The following is a 26,227-nucleotide window of genomic DNA, read 5'->3' as shown; positions in this document are numbered from 1 at the left end:
TATGTTCAAACTCAGGCCACTATATTTTCTTTGGTTTAAACTACAGTTAGTTAAATCAGGATTATTTATGCTTTGATACCCTAGATGTGTTGATCAAACATAATTAGAATAAACTGGATACCTCAGAGTTTGGACATCATATGTAATTGTGGATAATTCTATAGTTAAAGTGAAAGCTTTCAATCTCATCCTCAATTGTAAGGAGGAGGAATACAAGAGTCTGTGGCCCATATATGGCTATTGTAGTAAGTGTTATGTCCATACCGAATAACTTTATGACCCAGGCACTCTTGGATGATACACTGCTTCTCTTTATAAATATTTTTTATTAAATAAATGAAAGGAGTCATTGGCAGAATCTAGAATTCATTCAATGTATCTCCATATGGTGCAGCTACATATTCTAGTAAAAAACCACATGCAGATTATTTATTTATTATTTTCTTTTTATACTGCCCATAGCTGATGCTCTCTGGGTGGTTTACAACAAAGTATAAAAACAATAAAATATAATAGATAAAAATTATCAAGTGTTAACATTAATTTAAAATAGCATAAAAATAAAAAGGACAAGAAAAAAGATCTGGCCAAGAATAAAATAAAAGCTCCTGGCTAATTGTGACAGGCCCCTGAATGACCAGGGAGCACTTTAAAGGCATCCCCTAAGAGGGCTGTCTGAACATGATACAGGAAAGATGGCAAACTTGGTGCCAGGTAAGTCACAACAAGGAGGTTGTTCCAAAGGTGGGGAGCCACCACAGAAAAGGCCCACACACGCTCTGAACCTCTCAAGGGTTTGGCATCCAGAGGAAAGGCCCAGATGGTAAGTGTAATGTCTGGGTAGAACAGTGTTGGGTCAACGCTCCAACAGGTATTGAGGTCCGAAATTGTGTAGAGATTTATAGGTTAACACCAGCCCTTTGAATCAGAAGCACACAAGAAGCCAGTGAAGGAGTGCCCGAACTGTCTTATATGTTTCTCAGTTATTAATCTGGCTGCCTTATTCTGCACCAGCAGCATCTTCTGAACCATATGTCTTCAAGAGCAGCCCCACATACAGGCTGTTGTAATAACCTAATTTAGAAATTACCAAAGCATTGATTACTGAAGCCAGGCTATTCCTGTCTAGGTAGGGGCACAGCTGGTAGAAAGCACTCTGAGCCTCTGATGCCACCTGAGCCTCAAGCGACAAGGATGGATCAAGGAGCACCCACAAGCTGTGAACCTGCTCCTTCACAAGGACTGGGACCCTGCCTAGAACAGGTTGAACTTTGATCTAGTCAAAAGAATCACCCACCAACATCATCTCACGTGCTAGTTTAATAGCTAAACAAGACAAACAATGAGAATGTTGGAAAAATACTGATAACCAAATTAATGTGTTAATATTCATATTATTAATTCCAAAATTGATACCTATTTGTATGGAGAAAAAAGACAGGAAAGGAAGGCTGGGGAGGGAAAGTTTTAAAAACAAGCATAGAAAAGCTTATCATACCACATTACCCAAACTTTCTACATCATTTTTATTGTTGTGGAACCATAGGTTGCTTTTGACAGTCAATACTAGCAGCAGAGAACGACAAAGATTGTGATTCCCCCTACCCCCTTTTATCATTCTCTTTGTCAGTCTGATCAGACCTCAATGGTAAATGTGGTTCTCTGTTGTGCACAGCCAGCGGCTTGCAATTTTGCTCACTATGTTTCATGAGACAGTTGTCTGTGGCTGTTTGGAACGTATTTACCTCTTTGGGGATTTATGTGCTAGCTGAAATGCCAACTTCCACAGTACAACAGATTTCCTTCTAACTGAAAAGGATAACTGATGTCTGCTAATTATTGGTCAAAAATTATCAGACTGAAAAAACTAAGCTTTCATAAAATAGTTATTGGCAATATGATCACTTTATATTATCTGATGCAAAATGACATTTTAATCTGAGTGCTTACACATTTATCCCTGAGTTGTTGCATCTTATAATTTTTAGACAGAAAAGATCCTTTTGCCGATTAAAAAAAAAAAAGGCAGAGGGTGAGTTGACAGCCTACTTTTCAAATAGGCACCATGGTGTGGTTGTTCCATGAAGAACACACTGTTTGAGCAACAAATGACTAAGCTTGCTGTGAGATTCCCCGTCCTTCCCTGCTGGTCCTTCAGCTAGTATCTCAGAATCCCGTGCATCTTGCCTCCCACTGCCTACTATGATTGTGACGCTGTTTGCATTTGCTATTCCCATACCCTAGAGTCCCAGGCTACTGCAAGTGGCAGCTGCTTTATCAATGCCCAAGTGGCAGTTTGGAGCAACCATGACTGGTTCCTTATTCTTTGGGGAGTGGTGGCAGAAATGTGCTCAAATGTTCATATTTTTTTGAAATATGGTCCTTCACAGGAATGCACTTCAGCTAAGCAAGATGTTAAGTCTTGCATAGCCTATGTCCTGGTAAGTGTCTGCTACCAGTCTGCAATGGGTAGCATCCATGGACCTGGACCAATTAAAGCTGTAGATGTATTTATTTCATTCTACTTCTATGCTGCCCCATAACCTGAGGGTTCTCTGGGCAGCTTACAAATGCTGAAAGCATATAGCACTTTGCGCACACCTGAGAGCTACTGATTGACAACCTTGCCTCTACATAAATATTTATGAACCACAGAAGGTAGGAGCTGCAGTCCAACAACATCTGGAGGGCCACACATTTCCTACCCATGCTATGTACCAGCTTAGCTGACACAGGTCAGGCTATTTACCACTAGTAACACTGCCATCCTTTCATCCTTTCCTGGAGGAGTCAAGAGACGAGAATATATTATAACTAAATATACACAGCCTGAAGTATTCTACAACCAAGAAAGAACTTTCAGCCAACAAAATATTATTGTTTGAAAAACTAATGCTATGCACAATACAGTCAAGATAAGGTACTTTAATCCCTCCCTGCTATTAATATCCTTGGAAAAAACTGCCACTTCCAGTTCTGTTTTCTGGATCTTGCCTTATATCACCACACCTATTTATTTATTACATATGCTATTTGTTGACTTGTGCTAAATTATGGTCTTTTCTACATACATCACAATTTCTGCCTTGGTCAGTTTTGGAATCTTCTTGTCTGGAGCTTGTTTCTAAATGAATGGCATGAGGTTGCCAGAACGGCTAGGGTTCCTCCCACAGACACAGCATGCGGAGACATGCGCAACACCGTAACATCATGTCAACTACATTTTCATCTACTTTTTCATGCTAAATTGATTTAGTGGGGAAACCCAGTTTTTAAAATTGTCAAAAAATGATTCTGTGGTCAGCACTGACAGGTATAAGTTGATTTTTACCTTGGAGCACTAGTGGGTGCCAATGAATTTTCTTGGCATGCCAAAGATGACCTCTCTGCTAATGCTGAATGGCAATACTTGTGATTGCAACATTTCCTAAAATAGATTGGCCTTGTCACTTTTACCGTATCAGAGTCTCTTTCACTATTGAAAGAATTTACTGAGGCTAAGTTTTACCAACCCATGATTTATGTTTATAAATCTTTATGTATGCTGAATACATAGGATAAACAGGGTCTGAAACAGAAATGGAACAGGGAACTGGATTGGCTCATTTCCCCTAATCAGTGGATCATTATCTGTGATGTCTATTTATTTCAGGTTTCAATTCATTCATTTATTATATTTCTATATTATCTAATAGCTGAAGCTCTCTGGGTAGTTTGTGTCTGCGTGTAAATATATAAACCCACAATATATAGTCTTTTATTCCACAAAAAATTCTTGTCTTGTACAGGATTCTACAACATCTCTTTAATATGAGTTTGTCTAAGTCATCTAATTGCTAAGAAGTGTAATACAGCCAATCATTTTGGCAATGCCCAATAGCTTAATCTTTTGGAGGGGGTATTATACAGATAAACATAGTACTGCAATGTCAGTACAAATAGATTCTTTATGACCTCTTAGCAGTTAAAAGATTGTCTATCACCTACTATTATGCAATGGCTTGAGGATAAGCTGAGTAAGTGGTATAGACAACACTTGAGAATGGACACTTGGATGGATTTTTCTCATTTTGGTGGAATTTCTATATGATAATTAAAAAGCTGTATGTTCATCTACTCTCTCTCTCTCTTGCTTACACACACACACACACACACACAGTTCATATACATCCAGTGAAATTAATATATTGAAATCTGTAACCACATTTCTTTCCTTTTTTGTTTTGTTTAAATTTTACAATCAAAAATTAATTGTAAAAATGGAAAAGATAATGTACTTGAAGTTATTGACTTGACATTGATTGACATTAAAATTCAAATGCTGAAGTTTAGTTGTAGATCTTTTTCATGCATGGCATTTTTCCTAAGTTCTCAACAAGTTTGCATATATTATCTTAGCAAACATTAAATTAACTCTTTAAAGAAGGGTCGTTTTTCCCAGCTTATCCTACTTCTGACATTTCCATTCCTCATTGCCACTACCATCTTCACATTTAGCGTTTAAACAAATCTATCTGCTTATACTTTACCATTCCAAAAGAGTCTTCAGGGAAGTCTAAATATCATACAAATCTCTCCTTTTACTTCTCTCAGCTCTGAATGGGAACCTTCTTTGGCTATTTTCACACATGGTAACTCTCCCTTTTGGGCAAGTATAAGAGCTGCATACTCTAAGGAAAACAAGACTTTCATACATGCTTGTGGGTATCTCACTTTCATACTACCATCTTTATTTACAATCCGTACTAAAAGTTACCCTCCATAAAATCATGGAAACCTGTTCCAAGTGGGAAACAGTGATTCCAAGCTAACTGAATGAATATGAACCTATAAACAAAAAAGAAAAAAAACCTATAGAAAGAAAAATTATGCAAGGAGAAGCTTCTGCTACTGCACCAACCTTAGCTAGCAGGAAAGCTTGTATGTAGGTATGTAGGATGGGGGAATCAGGGGCAAAAACTAATAGTGCTTTGTGGTTCACCCCTCTGTCTCCTGAAATATAGTGATTTGAATTGGAAATACATGGGCTTAGATCAGATTTTTAAAACAGTTTTTCTTCTCTCTTTGCTTTGCCCTGAAAGCTGTCAAAAGATGAGCTCTGTTTTCACAGAAAAAGCAAAGGCCCAAGTGATCTTTGCTCACAAAATGAGGCATGGTTATTTATTCCCCTTTCCCTTCATAGTGAAATCCACATCTTTTTCCCCTCTCCGAGTCCTCAAGGTTGTGCACATTTTGCTATTTTCCTGAGACTATTAGGAATGCTGAGAGGAGGGGTAAGATGAGGGACTTTCCAGGAAGGTGGCACAAATCTCAACATCCTCTTTTCATGAGAAAATGTTATCTGTTTCCTGTGATGGCATTTTGAAAGCTGTCAGGATAAAGCTCAGTAACAAAAAGAGGGAACATCTCTAAGTCAAGGTCTAGCACTGGAACCTGCTGCAATTTGATAGCATTTGCCCACCCCCAAAACTGCCTGGATGATGGTTCCTATTTTGGAACCATGTAAGGGGACACTTCTGGATCTGTGCAAGTTTGAATAGAATTTTGAATGTACTGCTTTAGTTAGACCAAATGTATTTGGTTTGGTTTTAAAAAGCAGTGGTCAGCCAATGATGGCTTCATGTGGTGTGTGGGCACTTCAGAAGGGCTTCTGCTGGCTGTCAAAGAGGAAAAAATGGGCTTCAGCATAGAACAGCCTGGATCACACACAGCAGGGAGAAGGCAGTAAGTTAGTACCCCTGGGATACTGGCTGGATGTCTGAAGGGGTAAACAATCCATGATAACCCTGACTGCCTGTTGGGCACACTACGGTTGTTTGTAAAACAACCAACCCAGGGTGGCTTGTTTCTGGAGGCACAGCACTGACATGCAAAGCTACCCATGAACAGAACCTGAGTATCAGGAACCCAGGTTCAAAATGCTGCTCAGCAATAAATCCCAGTGGGGGGCTTTGGGCAAAGCACACTTAGCATAAGTTACTTCAACAAGATTGTTGTAATGGTAAGCTGCTGATCTGCTGCTGATCTGACATCATTAAGGAAGAACAAATCACATAGGTAGCAAAGTAGATAGGAGTAAATAAACAGTAGTTAGGAGTCTTTAAATAAACCAACAGAAGCAAAAACACTAGAAATTCTAATCTCCAGCTTACAATGACAGGTCAGCAGCTCGCTCACTGGTTAGGAAAGCCAGATTGGTAACTGCCTGCCATTTTTACCAGAGTTTTTGGCTTTTTCTTTTCTTTTTTACTGTTTTGCCTTTGTTAACATACATATTATTACACAGTTATCGGCTAATACAGCATCTGCAGACCCCCATAGCTCATAGAAAGTGTAGACTTGTCCCTTCTGCTTTCTTTTACCTATAGAAGCATGAGAGTCTTTGAATTGTACATATTAATCACACAAACCTTTCTTACTAATAAAATGAACATTCAGGCACAAGCCTGTTGACAGCTTTCTTTTAATCTGTTTTGATCTTGGTAATGCCCAGTAAATTCTAAATGAATTAAAGAAAGGAAAGGGGAAGGGGAAAGGAAAGGGATGGATGAGGAAGAAAAAAGGATAGTCAATTATAGCAGAAAGCAAAAGGAAAACAAAAGACAAAGCAAGAGAAAAGTGTTGCATGGAAATGAGTTCTAGCATGTGAAAAAACAAGAATGTCATTTTCCTGGGTTGCAAAACAGTTTGGTTGATACAATTGAAAAAGAATTATTTCAGATTGTTGATTCTTCTGTAATCTTATTGTGATCTGACTTTTTTTTCATTGGGAAGGCATCCTGAACACCAAAATTAGGTATTACTTACAGCAAATGTACATTAAGCAAGAATGGTGTTCAAGTCACATTGTTTTTGTGGGGTGGCATTTTTCCTCATTCTGGAAAGATTGTCCAGCAAGTGTACATGATACTGCACCAGAATGATTATGATAGAAAACAATATCATGCATGATAACTAGCAAGGAGAAAAGTACCTCTTTCCAGTCCGTCTCATCCCACTTGAAATTTAAGGCATCCAAGGCCACTAATGTTAGTACTTTTGATTTCACAAGTTGCTCTTGTGCTGAAAATCTGTACTGTAATAAGACTCTGTGCCTGCTTGTAAGTCAAGTCTGGGTATGTCAAGAATTCTAGAAATGTTTCAGCATATCCATTGCTGCTACATAATGTACATCCTTCCTTCTGAAACTACAGTGGGAGAGCCTCCCATGAGTTATGACATGAGAAATGACTTCTAATGTTTTCACAATCCTGACGGCAAAAATAACAATCCCCAGTACGTATTATCTTTTAAGTCAGATTCCAATCTGGCTTGATCTAGTTGCATCTGCTCAAAGAAAACTTTATTGTATTCTAGCAAATGATGAGAGGAAAGTGGGTGGCAAGCAAACATACCCAATGAGACTGTCTGGCAATCCAGAATATTCTGTTACCCACACATAGAAGTGTCAGTTTTCTTCATGTCAAATGTTCTGATTACACTGCTTACTGGATAGCTCATTAAAATATTCAAATGTGGATTAGAGATTCAACTAAAGATGTGGGTAGCTGAACATTGTGTTCTTTTTGCAGCTGTCAAAGGGCAATTTATTAATGTGCTTTATTAGTTGCACCTGTTCCAAATCACTTCTGGGCCCATGGCAAGGTGCTACTCTCATAAGGGCTTGGGACCAGAAGCCTCAGAAGACCATCTTCTTTCATAATTACTTACGTGGGCCCTGAGATTTTCTTCAGATGCCCATCCAGTAACTACCTCCCCATGTGCAGGGCCTGCACACACTGCCAGAGGATGCCCCCCAAGGCCAAATGCATGGATGGCATCAGTGTGGGCATGTGTGCAGGGATGGATGAAGCACATCTCACCGGGCAGACCTCCCAAGGGTACCCATGTGGGCATCTGCCCAGGAAAGTTTGCTGGCAGGCTGGCAGGACAATGTTAGCTCAGCAGCAGTGTGTGTGGGGGAGAAATAGCACAGTTTGTGGACGAATCCAGAAGGAAAAGATGGAAGCTGGGCAGAGGGCAGGAGACTTGAGCTCTTTGGGATGCTCCCCCTGTTGGTGAAGTCCCACATGCTGCCTGTGTGCTCCTTGCACAGTGGCACTGATATGGTGCCACTTTAAAGTGTTGCTCTAGCACAGGGCAGTGACCAGGCAGGAGTGCCAAGCATGGCTGTCTCCATGGTTACTGCTGGTAGAGTCAATGCGGCTCCATGAGCAACTGCTGGCAAGAATCCACCACCTTGGCTGGGCACTGGAAAGCCACATGCTGCCAGGAAAGAAGGGAGTGCAGAAACCGCTAATCAGATGCAGCTGCAACTAACTCAGCAGAACAGGACACTGAAAAATGGAGGCTGGAGCATCAAGTGCAGCCATGTCTGCTCTTGCCACCAAACTTGCTGGCAGAAATGTAGAAACCATGTGGACACATGTCAACTGTGATCACACATACTGACAAGCCATGGTGAAGCACAGGAACTTTGCCACAAGCCATTGTTTCTCCATGTGATTGCACGGAAACCAAGTGTGCCACATTTCATGATGAATGTTCAGTTCACACATAATGACAACTCCTCACTGCATGGTTTCCAGCATGGCTTGTCATTATGTGTGAATTCGGCCATTCTTTATGTGCTATATATTTCTGATGTTGTGCTTCTAATATCGTCTCTAACAGTTGTATGCATGTTACAGACAATTCTTTTATAACGTTTTATTTTACCATTTTAATTGGGAGCTGATGAAGGAACAATGTTATTGGGTGGCCTCTTGCTTGTTAGCTAGACAGCCTGATATTTTCAGCTATAAATTATTGCCATTTTCCTATTATGGACTTGTAACCATGGAGTTCTGTAAACATATGCACAATCTCCTGTGATGAAGTGCCACTGGCTTATTTCTGATCAAACACACATAGGATTACATAACTGATTCCCAGCTCCTATATATAGGAATAACAGTGGACACAATGGCTCACCAGTAGAATTAGAATGGCATTTCATGTTTAAAGCACTTTGGTATTATTGTTCTATTCAAGAGACAATGTCATATGAAATTGTTGCTTAGTCATTTTGATAACATTTGATTCTAATTATTTATGCCAACATCCCTTTCCCCAGAATACACAACCTGATGCCAACCGTGTATTCCAAAGCCAACCAAGATCTTGGATTGTAGTTACGTGCACACAGCTGCAGCTTCATGTAAAGGTCTATGTGGCCTTATATACATTCTTATACGTGCTTCACCCTCCTTCCCTCCCCCTGCCCAGAACTAAATCCAAACAACCATTTATATGGGTGAGCTGTGGTGGAGGTAGACACTCACGACCACCAACACAACCTCAGACCATGCACTGGATACATGCAAGCCTCTGAGTTTGGAAACTTCTGTGCATGTGCCTTAGGAATGGTTTGGACTGTACACATAGGCTACTGCTACATTTTTTACCACCATGGGAAAGCATAATTTTAACTTTCTACCACAGGCACCCAAATCACTCAGTTTATCTCCTCTTGCCAGTGCAATATCTTAGCTCACAAAGCTAAATTGACACAAAGTATGAATTCTTAGTTATACTTTGGTAATAACAATAACCTCGGATCATTAATTAAAAAATATAATTGGCTTTGTAATCCCTGATCATTTTTCCAGTAAGAAGAATTTTACTTAACTCCTAAACATGCTTACTCTGAAACAAATCCTATTGGTTGGATGGCATTTACTCTCTATTAAGAGTACAATCCTCTCCATGTTTAGACAGAAAAAATTCTATAATTTCCAGTGTTCCCCAGCCAATAGCTGGCTGGCAAATGCTGGAAGAGGTATCCTTTTTTTCTGCTTAAGCATACAAATGGCTTCACCCTAAGTGTGTTTAGGATTTCAGCCTGTGTTTCCTAAAAAAGAAAGTTAACTGGAAAGGAAGTCTATTTAGTTAGCTCACAAATTTTAATAGCCAAAGAACATTTCAAAAAATCAAATGTAAAAACTGGCTTGTGATATCAAATCAGAGTGTTACAAAATCATACTTGCAGAATGCATTCAAGCAAATAGTTTATTTTAATAAATGGTATGTGGCTGTAAAGTTGCATAGTAAGGTAAAACTTTTTAAAATTACTTTTAAAAATGAATCAAACAAGGTTAAAGGAATACAGAACTAACTAATACTGATTCTAATGCTAACACAATTTTTGCTAACAGCATTTCTTAAAAAGTGGCAGTAACAGAAGATATCATTGTTTTATTAGCAGGCAAAAGATGTGCTTGATAAATTTAATTGACTTGCAGAATACTTAGCTTTATCACTAAGTGGTAACCAAATTAAAAACAGTACAGATAATCCTACGAGAATAAACAAATAATGGCAAAATATGGCAATTCAAAGAAAATGCTTTTTTTTAGTATTTCCTAACTTCAGCCACCTCTTATCAATATCAGAAAAGTAAATTATTGTTAAAGAAAGTGACTGCAGATTCTAAATGATTTCAGTAACAGTCCTTGAGCTTAGTCTGCATTAAATATATTATTTCATTTTATAATGAAATAATACAGTGAGACATTCTTGATTGTTTTCAGGCTATTTAAACACTATCTATATCCTTATTTTATAACCATTTGAATTATTTACGTTTCTTGGTGACAAAACTTGCCAATTCTGATATTACTACCAAGTTATTTGAGCAGTACTCAGTAGTATCATTATCATAATAACTTCTGAAATTAAAACCTGTCTAAAACTCTGTGGAAAGCTAACAACCAGTTCATTAACCATTCCTGTTACTTTGTTTTCAATAATGCAAAAATGATTAGAAGTTTAATTTGTTAATCACCTGAGTTTTGACTGGCAGTGGTATATGATTCTCTGCAGAAGTCTAAACTAGCCCTCACAGAAAATAAAACATGCTAATGCTTGATTAGACCTAATAATAAAAAAATTTAAAAAAATCTATCACACCTGGGTAAATCATTGACGGTTGCACAATTAATTTCTCCTTAACTCTGTTTAATTTTACAGGCAATGATGAATACAACTAGGAGAATAATCTGTCTATCATCAACAAGATTTAATACTTCACTCACCAATCATGTGGTTTGCAACATGAACCTGGATATCCCACTCATTGTAGAAAACCATCTGGCACTTGATACACTGGTAGGTCTTCTTCTGGAGAAAACAATGATGGAAAGTTTTAATTAAATTGTACAAACAAATTCACACTCAGTATACTTATGTGAAAAATGGCAAGCAAAAAACCCCTCCAAAGATATAAAAATGTTCATAGTAGTACCAAATCACACACTCTTTCCGTCTGCAAAGGGTTTGCAGGTAACCACTCATACGAAATTGATCAGATGACCAAGTGGAAAGTAGATCTCAACATTTCCAGTTTCCCTGAATTTCTGAGCATGTAAGATTTTCTCCACCACTTGCATATTTATGATCAAATGCACACAATGGCAATTTAATGTTTGGAAAATTCAATCCATTCAATGTCATATGATTGCCCCAGTTAAAGGCAAGGCCATGTTTGTAATATGGCTTGTTCTTATACAAAAGCTGATTTCCATCCCTCCTGGGAAAATCAGGATCCTTAGTCCAATAAAATAAATTTCTTTATTGCATGCACACCTTTCTGACATCTTTGCTTCTAGATTGCAGAAAGGTCCACTAGTGATATGCTATTTAGCCACAAACCTTGTTTTAGCAGTCTCTGGCTGCTGGAACTTAGAAGAACATGACATTAGTACATGTATGCTCAGCAGAGCAGCAAGTATCAGGAGCTATTACATAGTTGCTGGTTAAACAGCTAGTAGGTAGCATGTGGCCTTTTATGGATGTATTTCAACTGTAGTACGTTCCATCTGAATCTTCCTGTAACACTTGTCCCCAGGTAGCAACACTGGTGGGGGTGGTACGCATGGTTGGGCATGCCCTGGGGTGCAAGGACAGGTGAAGGGAAACCTTCCTGAGGATGCTGAATTCTTAAGAAGGTAATGTTTATAGTTAACAACAAATGGCCTGTTGTTAATGGGATCACAGGAAACTGCAAACCACTGACCCATCTAACTCAGTATTCTTTTCACTGACAGGCAGCAATTCTCCAAGGCTTAAGACATGGTCTTTGTAGTCTAATCTGGAGATGCTGTGGACTGAAGCTGGGGACTTCTTCATGCAAAACCTATTTCTACCACTGGCCAACAGTTATTTTAACTTCAATCATCTGCCCAAGTGGCCTCAATTGCTAAACTTCCATGACAGTTTCAACAAAACATTACCTTCATCTTGAAAACTTCAAATAAATAATTGAATACACCTAGGTTAAATGATCAAATTATGTTTAAATGAATAGAAACCCTCTTCCTGATTTAAACAGATTCAGATTGAGGCTATAATAATACACTTACAGTTGCATGCAATATATCAACAAACTGTTCCTCAGTTTTAATTGTTCTAAAACATTTCTATCTGAACAGCAAATCTATGATGTTATACTTGTACTATTTTGATATCAATGTAAACAGCAGCACTTTAAACAGGGAAATGCTAGATAAACTATGCTTTGTACAGTACAGATTTCTAGTAGTTTCCAAAGTTCTTAAAAATATTCTATGCTATGAAAAGAATTCCTGATTTTTTTAAAAATAACATTACTTAGGAGTTTAACATTAAGCTTGAGCTGGAGTTTTTATGTCTCCACCAGTGTAATTTCTGTCTCTTAAACATGCTCTATCCCAATTTAGCTAGATTTGTAGTGATGTAAATTTGTTATCTGAAACATTTATTATTTTGTTGTTCTTTAATTAATACATATTTCTTCAAGTCTCGTTTACTTGGCAGAAACCATGGTTTTGAATAATTCCTAGTCTTAAGAATTACTGGTAAATGCCAACATCAAAGAACGTCTAACACATACAGTTCTATCTCTATGCACATTTATTAGTAAGTAAATCCTATGTAGTTCAGGAAGACATTCCATGGATATAGGAGTGCAGGCTGTAATTGACCAGTACTTCCTACTGAATTCCATGGGACTCATTCCCCAGGAGATACGCACAGAACATGAACTGTGGCTACAATTTATCACACATACTTTTCCTGGCCAGTGGATAGAAAATGGATTGTGATACCTGAAACATGCTGGATTTGAATGAATACTACTATAAGAATCATGGTGGGAAATGCCAGAAAATTAAACGTACTAGTAAATCCCAAATCTAGTTCCATGCCTTCCTTAAATGTCTGTATCTCACCCTCATTTCCTTCATTTACAAGGATTTATAAAGGCTGGACCTCCTAAGGATTAAGAATTGCCAATAAATGTCAAGATTCACAAACTTCCAAGTACCAAAGCAGTATACACTAAGTTTATTATAAATGCTTTCAATTGCATATTTAAGTTTATGACAAGTGCAACTGTTACAAAGTTTATAAGAATTCCTTAATATCAGTGTTATGGAGAGAGAATAGGCTCTTACAATCACTCAGAACATGCTTAGGCTGCACTTTGTTGACAACAGGCATTAAGCTTGCAATACTGTGCCTGTTTACCAGGCAGTAAGCCCCATCTGACTCTACTTCCGACTTGTGAATAGCCGTGCATATGAGTGCACTCTGTCTTTTGGCGCTTCACTTCCTTTTTGTTCCTCCGTAACAAAAACATTCATATTGGTGCATTGAACATACGCTTCCATCTTGTCTCAGACCCAAAATTAGATTTTTGAAATACCAAGGAGAGAAGAACCAAACTTTTAATATTGTTTCTATATACTAATTTCTACAATTATTTACATTTATAAAAACGGAGTGATTAACATTTCTAAAGGCTCATATCCTATGCTCATTTTCAATACAACTACTTTTAGATTTCTTGTTAAAAACTTCCCTTTCAACCCAGTGAAGTATGATTATGACTAAACGGGGTTTAAAAGGTTGTATTTCCAGTGTATCTACTCTATTATTCCAGCCTAGAGGAGCTGCTTTCAAGGCTAGGCCAGTATAACAGATTGTGGAGGAAGGAACTATTCTGGCATGTTTTATAGAATTGGAAGGGGTGAGAGAACCCCTTCTGTGCATGAGAGACCGTTGTGTTATTTATTACTGATATTGTGGTTTTAATTGTGTGAATTGTGTTATGTTTTGTATTGTTGTTGTTTTTTAATTATGTAAACCATCTAGAGAGCCATATGGCTACAAGACGGTATACAAAAGTGCTAAATAAATAAATAAGCAAACCATTGTATTTCTGCAAAAAACATTTACCACAGCTGGTGCACATGCTAAGGAATACAGCATGATTTCCAGTGCACTGAATGTGCTTTTGAGTCACACAAATGGGAGATGTAAGGAGTTGGAAAGGTGGTGTGTTGATCTGCTTGGGAAAATGGCCCTTTAAGCTTTATTGAAAAGAAAAGGCTCCATTAAACTTTGCACAGGTTTGCTTGTCCAAAGAAGCAGAGATTTAAAAAGGAATAATTCACAACTCCTTCTCAAAAGCCTCCTGTTCCATGCTGATACTTAGAGGAGTAAGCACCATCAAGGGCCATTTGATTTAATTCTGAATGGTCATGTATAGTGGTATGTTTTCACTTAGTTGTTCCTTTCCTGTGCTGAATGTCACAGAAATAAGTCACTGCAGGCAATGCGATTTACATCTGAGCTGACACCTATATTGGTACATTTTCAGCTAGTTGATTCTCATCCTGCAAGTGGAAACAAGCAGGATGAGGGCTAACAAACTGAAGCTCCAATTTAATCTTACAGCCAAAATATACCACATTTTTATTCTTTCAATGTGACCTGAAAGACATGTTAAAATTAGTAGAAATACTTCCGATACATGATGCTCCAAAACATGCCCTACAAATAGGAAAAAGTGAGAGTCCTCTACTAAAATTGCATCTACAAGAGATGTTTAAATAATAGCCATCTAGACAAAAGATTTATTATGGCAGGCACCTTAGAAGATGTTTTTGATGTTGACATGCAGACCAATGTACATTGCATAAATAACATTTGGTCTCCTTTTTTAAAAACATTATTTCCCTTTAGAACTAGTTAGAAAATATTTCTTGCTCCCAGATGACTAGCATTATATATAGTTTATTAGCATACCGCTAGCATTATTCCTGATATGTGACTTTATTGAAAAACAAAGAAACATAAACTTAATGGCTGGTCTTTTCTCTTGTTAGAACTGTAAAACATAGCATGTGTTGAGAACTGTCAGCAAAAATTATGACAGATGAATACAATGACAAAACATACAAGGGCTGTTTCCCCTTTATCTGAAGCTTAATGATAAAGAGGGAGAAATCACTTGGAAAAAAACAAAACAAAGAAAAAATGCTCCAGCACTTTCTAGCCTCTTCAGAATGATCTGACACATTTGCAGATCAACACAGACATCTCCTTTTATCATAAAAAAGAGACTGCTTTTGTCACCGCTACTAGATCAAGCACTGGTTCGTTTTAGACTCCAAAGAACTTCTAAAATGTTACCATCAACCTTTATTAAGTCAGCTGTATACTGAACTAGACTGGTGTAAATGAACACAGTTTTTTAAAATGATCAAAACCACTGTCATACTTACACCCTCCTGAAAGAAACAGCGCAACCTTATTTCCATCGTTTTCTTTAACAAAAGGACTAACATTCCCTGAAATCAGTGGCAAAACCTCTCCAAAATCTGAATGCCTGTCACATCAGTGTGTAATTGAAATCTTTGACTACAACTACTTCCTAGTAATACTACTGCCACTCTTAGTACATGCTACAATTAGTAAGATTACTAGTACTATTGCTAATTACTACTGCTTCATTTTTTAATCCTTCTTCCAGCTCATTCCATGCAATTTGGTACAAAATTTAGGGCAAAATAAGAGACAAAGAGTTTACAGTCTAAAGGTAGGGAATTAGAAGAGCCAGATTTGAAGGCAAGGCGTTCTAATGTCATAATAGACAGCAGTTATTTTTTGAGTAAATTTAGGGAGTGTGCTGCTTTAGAGAAAGCCTTGTAAAAGTAGTGATCCTTTTGGTGGAGCATGTTATTGGTTTTAATAGGCACCATGGCTAGGCAACTCTTGGGCAGGAAAATAGCTATAATGATAACTGAAATGCAGGTTGAAGCAAGGCCAGTAAGATCCCAGCCAGCTCCCTTCAAAAACAAGAAGTCAGCATTGATAAAGCAGCTGGGAGACCATCCTTTGCAAAATTGATTGCTCAGCAAGCAGAAAGGAACTGTTGGTTGATGTCTTGTCAAATGGGACCTAATGGTTTCCCTGCTCTCAGGGTAAGTCATTTACCTGGGTGTAGTCTGAAAGCAGAGCTATGCCCATCTCTCTCTCTCTCTCTCTCTCTCTCTCTCTCTCTCTCTCTCTCTCTCTCTGTGTGTGTGTGTGTGTGGGGGGGGGGGGGGGGGAGATTTACAATGTCAACCGACAGAGAAGACTGTGAGTTGCCTGAAAGGGAAACTCAGCTCTGAATTCCATGCAGTTTCTCTGAGCAACTTGTAGCCTGCTGCAGGAGTGTCAATTCACTTCTAATATGCTCTGCTTGTGTATATGTGAATAAAGAAATGCTGCTAGAGACAACATCTCTAGCACTCTCATTCAAAGGAAACTAAACCCTGTAGCACTGCCCCAGGAACTTCTCACTATTCAGGGAAATGGAGTTCATCTAACAGTGTAGTATCTTTGTTCAGGTATATGAACAAGCATCACCAATTATACGTATAACCATTCCTTGCTCCAAGTTTATCATACAAATATAGAAGTTTGGCTTTCTATCTGTGTGTGAAATAGGAAGACTTCGTTGAACAATACCTGTTATTAAACTCCCTTCCAAAAATAAGCATAGGCTTATGAGCAATTATGTAGGCTCAGGTAAAACTCACAGTCCTGATGTATTACAGTTTATGGGATTTTCTTACTGACTTCAATGCTGTATGGATCAAACTTAAAGATTCATCTAAGCATTAGAAAAGCTGTTAGATCACAATGGGCAGTATCCAATACTGCTACTGAGCCTTTGTTTCTTCTCTTGCATGTGCAGGACCTACTGTGAGCACAAAGGAAGCTAGCACTTCCTATAATAACCCTGCAAACAAGCCAAAACACTGCAATTTAAAACACTGCATTTTGTAAGCTCTGCTGAAATCCCCAGTTTTGAAAATTAGCATCTTTCCTCTTTTCCTATTGTTTTGAGAAGACATTCTGCTAACAGTGGGTTTTGCCAGCATGTGGGCAGAAATGGATATTGCCCTGGATGGGTTTTTAAAAATTATTATTAAAAGAACAATCTGCACTGGAACTGCCAGTATAATGACTTAACTACAGTACTCAGATCACAAAACAGCCCATAAATTGCTTCTGCCTGACCATTAAAACCTGACTACTAGCCTTTAACCAACCTATATTAAGCCCATCCTTGAGTCTCTGTGACTGACAAGAAGTTTCCTAGTAGCCACACTGTTATCATTTCCCAACATAAGCGATTTTAGAAATATATAATAAAATCCTCTGGCAACAACCAGGCCAAAGATTAACATTTCTGAGTCCAGATTTAAATGGCAAAGAGCTACGCATGTGCTTAACTGCCCAATTAAAATAAACAGGTATTAACGTTCTTAAATGCTTTCTGGACCTGCTCTTAAAATCTCTAATCCAGATTAAAATATATCTGCTATGGGATTAAAAATCCAAATCACACAGAAATAAGTTTAAAGTAAGGATTGTATATCTTAAAGGTAACATTAAAATTTCTATTTAAATGTTCTATTCAAATTTCAGCTAAAATGTTATATACCTTTACTTTGGTATGAGCCTCACCCAGAAGGAAGACTGCTTCTCCAAAAGAGTGCCCAATGTGCAAGTTCACAGGCAAATTTATATGCATTGGTACAGCCACAGACATTATAAGTATATGTCACATGAACATGCAATACATCTTGCTATACTGAAAAAGACTGCTGTCCTGTGGTCAGCCCATGCGTCTATTCCTAAAATCAATCTGATTTCAAAACAGACTTAGACTGCTCAGGCCATCATTAAAGGAGTGTCTACCTATGTAAAATAAGACGCTGGTCCTGGCTTCCAGTCACAATCAACCCTGGTCATGCCCATCACTGGCATGAAGTTGTAACTAGAATAACCTTGAGAAAAGATGATTCTTTGTACACACAAAAAGCCCTTCAGCCAGTGTTCTAGACCAGCAGATCTCAAACATTTTCCATGGATCACTTTAAAATTGCTCAAGGTCTTGGCAGACTACTTGACAAATTTTTTTGTTGCTCTACAAATTTAAGCTTGTAGAAAATTGGTATTCTAATATTTTGTTCTCCTTCAGCACCAACTTATTTTCCATACAAGCACAGATCTATGAAACACACTGTCTCTGAGAAGGGACCCTCCAAATGTTAGGAAAAATTGGCAGATTGCACCAGCAGTGTAGTAGGAAGATCATGGTCTTCACACCAGGACCATATTAGTCTGACTGAATTCTTGATCCCCATGGTCAAATTCAGTTAAATGCAGGGTGAAGTACAGATATTTTTCATCATTCCTCAGCCCTTCCACAGACCACCTGAATGGAATTATGGGATACCAGCGATCCATCATAGATCCCAATCTGAGAATTGATTCTGCAGAATAAACAAGTATAGGATTAGAAGGGGGGCGGGGGCAACAGAAGTCAGAACTGCAAATAAAACTCAGCACCTATAAATTTTGTTTAAAATTGATCTCATTAATATCTCTTTAGCATTTGATTATTCTCCTACTCATGTCATAAATCTTTCCTTTTTGAAAGGTTCCTTCTCTTTGTGAACTTAGGAGACAAAATATTTATCCTCCCTGATAAAATTTTAGAAATCATTTATATCTTCAATATAAAAGATGTTTTACTTTTATTGAAGTAGCTTTTGTGCTGTTAAGTACTTATATTGTGGACTATTTTTTCAGTTGTAATGTTTCCAGTGCTTTTTTAAAATCCAGGTAAATTATGTGTCTCTTTCAAAGTGTGTGGAAATACTTCATCAAAATATTCAATCAACATGATCTCACTCTAAAGAAACTATGCCCCTTTATCTTTCATTAGATCTTAACTTTCTGGGTGTTCCTTTATTAAATGTCTGCTTAGCCTCTCTAGCACTTCTCCTGCTGCTTAAAACAAGCTTGCAAACATATAATTTTTCCAGATAATCCTTATGTTCACCTAAATGTCTATATTAAACATCAGCTTTTGCTGAGCTTAACAATGTCTCTTCAGTTTTCAAGGCAGCAAACATACCTCCTTGGGAGCTTCCTTCCAAGAGACCATTTGGAGATATCCATGGATGTTATAGGGCATCTAGCGGCTCACACCAGTGCAGCTACAAAGGAACTCTGTGTGAAGCATAAGGGACAAGCCCAATTTGCTAGGACTTAATGTCTGTTGCAATCCCAAAGTCAGGAGTAGATGACTTCGGAAGGTCTGGCAGCCATTTGTGCTCCCTGGATCCTTCCCTATGGCTTGCATTTCCTCAACACACACAGACACAAACACAGTAAAAATGCATTTAGAGTGGCTATAGAACACCAAAAAGCTTCACAATTTTACACTTTGAGTTGGCTGTGAAAAATGGTGGGGGCTATATATGGCTATGGCCCATATACCACCTTTCCCTGTCTTATGTCAAAGATCACAACACTATCTCACCATAAAATAGTTGACTGAGAGAGAGAAATACCAGCATACAACATGGTCATACTGATTGGCACTGAAGGGAACTGATCCAAAATATTTGGGGTGCCCTGGACAAATAAACGTTATTCCAAATTCCTGTTTCAGATGCTGAGCACAAGCTTTCTTTTTGAAGATTCCCTGGTATGCTGTCTTCATTAACCTCTTTCCCCTTATTTCCAGTTTCCCCAAAATGTCTTATATCTCTAGTAAAATAAATTGTTCACTGGGGAGCAAAACTTTAATTTGATTTTGAGTGAGATAAAAAGCTCTCTCTTTCCCTTTAGAAGCCCTCTTTTCTACTAATATTTATTCACACGTTTTTTCTGGTCAAACCAGAAACATTGTGCATACAAAATATACATCCAAAAGGAAAGCAAGGCAACGGTTCTGGTTCTGGTCAACACTGTATGTGTCATGATCTGAACCCTTTGAGATGTGAAATGTGAGATGCCTGAATGCTTAGGATGCGCACTCATGTGAAGCACAGGCATGTTTTCAGCAGAACATAAGGAGGTGCCAGGGCCAGTGGTACAAATGATGTTTGGAATGACCCCACTCTTTTATCTTCATGCACCTTCTGCACATGGATAATGCATGTATGTTGGCAGAGTAAGGCAAACAGTGTTTGATCACACCACTTAAGATGGTTAGGGCACCATATTAAGCTGCTTTATTTACAAACTATGGAACTCAGCACCATGTCCAAATCAATAAATACATTTAAGGTAGCGCCAGCCAAGTGATGAATCTCATTCACTGTTGCCATACTTGATTGATTCTCAATCTCAGATTCCGCTTTCTAATGTTCTGTACTGAACTTTTTCTATGAATTAGTTTGAAATTCCTCTTGACTAAAGATGCTGACACAGCACTGTATATATGTGCACAAAACACTGAGCTACAGCCCTTTGTATGCGGACTTGGAGAACCAGCCTCTGCGACATGGCCTTCAGAAATGCAGCTGAACAGACTATAGCAAGGAGCACTTTCCATCAACTCCTTTTGATGATGCTGTGGATGTTTCAGCAGGTAAGAACTTGACAACCATCCACATAATTCCATTATGACCTTAAAACTAGGCTAATACAATGGGCTGTTGGTGAGACTAGTCTTTATTAACTGTCAAGAAAGTGTACCTAGTCGCCATTTGTAACCCAAAAGGAATAGGAAAGCAGAATCCAGAGGTAAGTAAGTATTCTCAGTAAGCTACCAAGGTCTGAGAAATTCTTAGGTCAAGGTCCCAATAAGTACCTGCTGCTGCCTATCACCATTTCTGCTGACCCTTTGCCTGCCACCTGCCCTACTTTACCATTGCTTGCCCACTATTTCCCTCCTCATCCACCTGCTCAGAGGGTCTCCACCCCAAGTTGCCTGCTCTCTGAATAAATGAGTACAGCTTAAATAACACAGTCTGGATGAGAAGACTTTGCTGCTTGCTTTCCACAAGAAAGCGGGACCCACCTGAAGGAGGAGGCCACTAAGAGGGTCTTAGTCTCAGCTTTCTCAGGAGGACTTGTAAAGGCATCATTTAGGCTGCATTGATATAAATAGTTGCCAAATCACAAGAAGTAATAGCACCCTTTTATTTTCAACTAGTGCAACCTAATTTGGAGTCCTGGAGAATGCAATATGATGCATGCCATATTGGCAAGAATCATTGAGCATGGACAAAAATTCAAAATCACCTCAATTACATGTAACCGAACTTTCATCTACATTTAGAACACTGGATTTGTAACTTATATGAACAAGTTGTGTTGGTAAGAAAACTGAAACAGCTTACATAAATTTCCACCACTCCATTTTTATCCTCACAACAACCTTGTGAGGCAGGATATGCTGAGAGTCTGTAACTGGTCCAAAGCTGCCACACAGCAAGTTTCATCACTGAGTGGGAGCTAAAGCTTGGTTTTCCCAGGGCCCCAGTCCAACACTTTCACCACCACTGGCTCTCAGTGGCTAAGTGAACAAATAATGAAACGTGACATAATCTGTTCTCCTCCTTAATGGACTTAGATCTAAAGGACTTACGTTACAGAAGGATTGATTTTGACTGGACATTAGGAAAAATATCTTAACATTAAGAAAATATTTTATTAGTTTGAAAAATGATAATGTAGTGGGTAGGGCAGGAGGTCCCTTTGCTAAAAGTTTTCAAGCAGATGTTGGACCACCACCTGTTGGAAATGCTCTAGGTATGGATTTCTTACATCAGTCGAAGACCTCAGTCTTTACGAGTTTATATTACATGGCCATGAAGCTCACTGGTCGACTCAGGGCTATTCACTTGCCCCCAGCCTCACCTTCCCCACAGGGTTTTTGTTGTTATGATGGAGTGATATAAGCCATCTTGGGCTTCTCATAAGAGAAAAAGGCAAATGTAATAATAACATACTATCTATGCTGGAACATATTTTCACAGTTCAAAAAGACTAAGCATATATCTAAGACACAGGTTCTATTTTTAACTACAATATGGAACCTACTTTTATTTTTTTATTACCACATATACATTTCATCTTTTCCCTCATCTTAAATATTTATTTATTTCAGTTTTATACTATCCAGTAGCTGATATTCGACTGGCAATTCATAACAGTTGCAAGCATAAAATATGGCACAATAAAATATCATGTAACTATTTTAACGTTTAAGTACTACAAAAATTACTGTGGAAAAATGATGAGGGCTGGAGATTGATTGATTTATACTTCACCTTTCTACTAAAAAAGGCACTTAAAAGTTCTTACAGAAACACTTGTGTGTCCCATCCCACCAGATCTGAGGCTTGTGTGTCCTACTATATTTTCTGCCAGAGGCCTGGGATACACTTGAAGCCAGTCACTAAAAAGTTACTTAGTGAGTCAGATGGCAAGGCTCAATGATCAGGGGAGAAGCCAAATAAAATATTACCTTCATAAGATGTACTGCTATTGCAAATGCTAACAGGTTCCCTACCTCTAATGAATACCATCCACTCATCATATCAGTAGAGATGCTGGAAGAATTTGATCAGCCTGGCGAACCTGGTGTTCTACAGATGATTTTGACTATCACATGCAGCATTTCTGATGAGTTATCATGTTTGTTGGGACTGTTAGGGAATCAAAAGCTAAACATTTGGAGACTACCAGATTGCAAAGGATGACTAACACTTGTATAAATTCCAGTATGTGCACCTTGATGCATATGTCCTGGGTCAATGTATCAGCTGGACCATCTTTCTTTAGATGCTGTGACACAGTTCTTGGTGATTTAAAATCAAAATACACTTTAAAATGTGGTTAAAAATGCACATATTTAGACACCAATTTTCATGTGAATTGAAACAATTTGCAGAAAAAAATGGGAAGGAATGAACTATGGATGATGTATGTGAAAATGTCCCAAACTGAAAAGAAAATTATTTGCAATCGCTAGTCTGATACTAGCAAAAATCTATTTTACATAATTCAGACTAGAATGTGTAGGAACCACAAAGCAAGAACTAAAGAGTACACAGGGAAAAAAGCTGAAGGAGACTACATGTTAAGCTACATACACAGAATGCATCTATACAGCATATTAGTAAGGCATGAAGGATGTTGAAAACATTTACCCATTTTACAGAAAGAAAACACTGAGTCCTCAATCTATTCATGCAGCAGAATGAAGTAGAAAAGAGCCAACAGAGTTCTGAGATAGTAGCCTAGATCAGCAGTTCCCAAACTATGTTCTGTGTTCTATGAGGGAAGCCTCATAGAGGTTCCATGAAAAATCTCAATTAAATGGATTTTAAAACGAAACTACGCAAGCCCAACTATTTGATTGTGAGTTGGCATCCAAGTAGCAAACAAGGAAATGCATCCCATTATGTGGTTCTTAGGACTTTTAATGTGTAGTGTTGGGAATAATTGAAAGAATTCATTTGGGATATTACCATATAATTGCTTTATTCATTCGTTATATTTAAAATGCTTTCTCTTTATTTCCAAACCTACTACATTATGCAAAGCACTTGGGCAATAGGAGCAGATGGAAGAAGGAAGAATGTTGTGGGTTCACAATACTTAGTAAAAATCAGGGATAGAGTTAGGGTATGGTGGAAAAATGTTCCATGCCTGAAAAAGTTTGGGAACTGCAGGCCTAGACTGTACTACTTTAGACTGCAGGATGAAATTGCATTTTTAACACTCCCTTGCATGCAAATTCAGTCAAGTTGTGCCACCAGCACAGCAAGGAGCAGTTAGCCAGAACAGTACTCCTCGGCATACTATCCCTTTACTTTCTTCCTTTATTCAAAGGAACATTACAAAAATGACAACCTCCACCCTCAACCGCAGGTAGTGAGCTGCTGCTTCATTCCACTACAAGTGCAGACAAGGCCTAAGATGTGCCAAAGAACATCAGTGAATCTCTGGAAGAGATCTAAAACACATGCAGAAATGATCTCTCCATAAGGTGGGAAAAGTCACAGACTATAGGTTAAGACATATGTGTGCAACATTTATGGTGATAGAAGCTTGAAGGAGGCATTCTAGATATAAAACATTAATCTGTGTAACAAATAAAGAGAACACAGGGAATGCAAGATGACTTGCCCAACCAAGCAATTAAATCTGTGGCATAGCATTCAAGCACAACAAATGCAAAGCCGTGCCAGTGAAACAAAGTTTCACTCTCTTGGAATGACAATACCGAGAGAGAACAACATGTAGACATGGACACACACAAGGCAGGGCAAAAATGGTCAGAAAGATTTTCCTAGTGGTTAAGGCTCCTTACAAGTCAGGAGTCAGGGGCCCTGTTTGCATGCAACAAGAAGCCACTGTGGGCAACTGCTCTTGCAGTAGCAACTGGCATTTTGAATATGTAAGTGTGGCAGGAAGGGAGCTGTAGTTTATTGTTACCAGCAGTCCTGGAGAGGATAGATTATTGGGGTGGTTGACAAGTCATCTGTGAGCCTAAAACAGCCATTAAGTTCTCAGTGGCTTGTGAACCTTCTCAACAGTCCAACCCTGACAGGCTTGCATGTAACAAAAAGCCATGGAGGTGGGATTTGGACTGATGACTTTGGATTGATGACTTTGTAGATTATTGGGATTTGGATTGATGACAAACAAGGTCTTTGGGAAGTGCATTCCATAGGCGGGGCGCAACCGCAGAGAAAGCCCTCCTCCGGGTACTTTGCCTCCTGATAGCTTTCACAGAGGGTTCCCCTCATCCCCTCACATACCTGTATGTCGCCAACATATCCCCTCAGAGTCTCCTCTTCTCCAGGCTGAAGAGACCCAGTTTCCTCAGTCTTGCCTTATACAGCATCCCCTGCAAACCGGCCACCAACCTTGTGGCCCTACGCTGCTATATCCTTCCTGTAATGAGGGGCCCAAAACTGAGCACAATACTCCAGTTGCAGGCGCACCAGCACCTCTTAATTCACCACATAGGAGATGGGAGAAAAGTTGAGAACACATGAAGCCCTGCTGTCCCTGACACATTCACATCGTCCCTGAAACTGACTCTTCAACTTAGCTGTTTAGGTAACTGTGCGGCATAGTTTGGTGTTATATGTGACTGCAGCCAAAGAGGGAGCATGCAAACATCCAACCACTCTTCCCACCCACAACCAGCAACAGCTGTGCCTAATAAAAGTAACACTTCACAAGTGTTCACTGAAGGGTGCTCCTTCACCACTTAGGCCTATTACAAATTTGGTAAAAGCTCTTAGGATTCCATATGTAGGGGCTTTAAATGCAAACACAGAGACACAAATATCACCTTAAAAAGCCTTACTGACATAATTTCTCCGTTTCACCTTGAAAAATGATTTAATTTCCTTTTGATAAATAACACTCTATTAGTGCCACTTTACATTTCCCTGTATAGTTTACTCTCACAGTGTTGCTAGCATCCTGCTACCTACTCAGTATCTGGATTTAAAAAAACATAAGCAGTGTGCATTACACTGTATTTCCTTATATAATGCAGCAACAATCAACATAGGCAGGAATGTCCACAGCCTATTCCTGCCATCACAGTGAAACAATATCAAAGAAGCAAGGCACTGTTTGACCAGATTCAGTTTTTGGTATTGTTCAAAAAGCAATCATGGGCGAAACCATAAATGATAACTAGAAAACACCCCTACCCCTTTATCTCAATTAGGGTGTTTTCACCAACAGGAGCATAACAATATTGTAAATGTAAAAGATTTTACAATATTTAGACCAGACCAGAAGCAGGGCTTTTTTTTCATATTCCAAGGGTTCTGTGGTCTGTTTTAATTAAATCCTAAGCCAATTCTTTTTAGAACAGCAACTCCCCCATTCTTGCTAGTGGCGAGCACAAAGCCTCAGTCATTCTGGGCATCTGCCTTTATGCTCAGTGAGCAAAGAGAAGATGGAGGTGCTTTTTATTAAGGTTATTTTTCTAAGACTTTATTAACAATCTGAGCAGTCCCAAAGAACATTGAGTTGCTGGTACAACAGTGATCATACACATTGGGATTTCTGAACCTAAATCCCCTTAGCA

General features: G+C 38.6%; 1 protein-coding gene across 6 annotated transcripts in view; it reads right to left on the bottom strand.

The window, feature by feature from the left end:
* Nucleotides 1–26,227, bottom strand: part of ZNF521 (zinc finger protein 521) — a 262,267-nt gene that overhangs the window by 95,913 nt on the left and 140,127 nt on the right. For 5 of the 6 annotated variants that reach the window (XM_044424363.1, XM_044424360.1, XM_044424362.1 and 2 more), the window contains one exon: nt 11,076–11,160. In XM_044424363.1, coding sequence (XP_044280298.1) covers nt 11,076–11,160 — 85 coding nt within the window. The remainder of the gene's footprint in view (nt 1–11,075; nt 11,161–26,227) is intronic. The other variant, XM_044424358.1, reaches the window with a different exon arrangement.

The sequence above is a fragment of the Varanus komodoensis genome, unplaced genomic scaffold (genome assembly GCF_004798865.1).
Source record: "Varanus komodoensis strain SLA01 unplaced genomic scaffold, ASM479886v1 scaffold14_1, whole genome shotgun sequence".
In the NCBI taxonomy this organism is placed as follows: Eukaryota; Metazoa; Chordata; class Lepidosauria; order Squamata; family Varanidae; genus Varanus; species Varanus komodoensis.
Note: the sequence above shows the minus strand (reverse complement) of the source record. Positions and strands in the feature narration are given on the sequence as shown.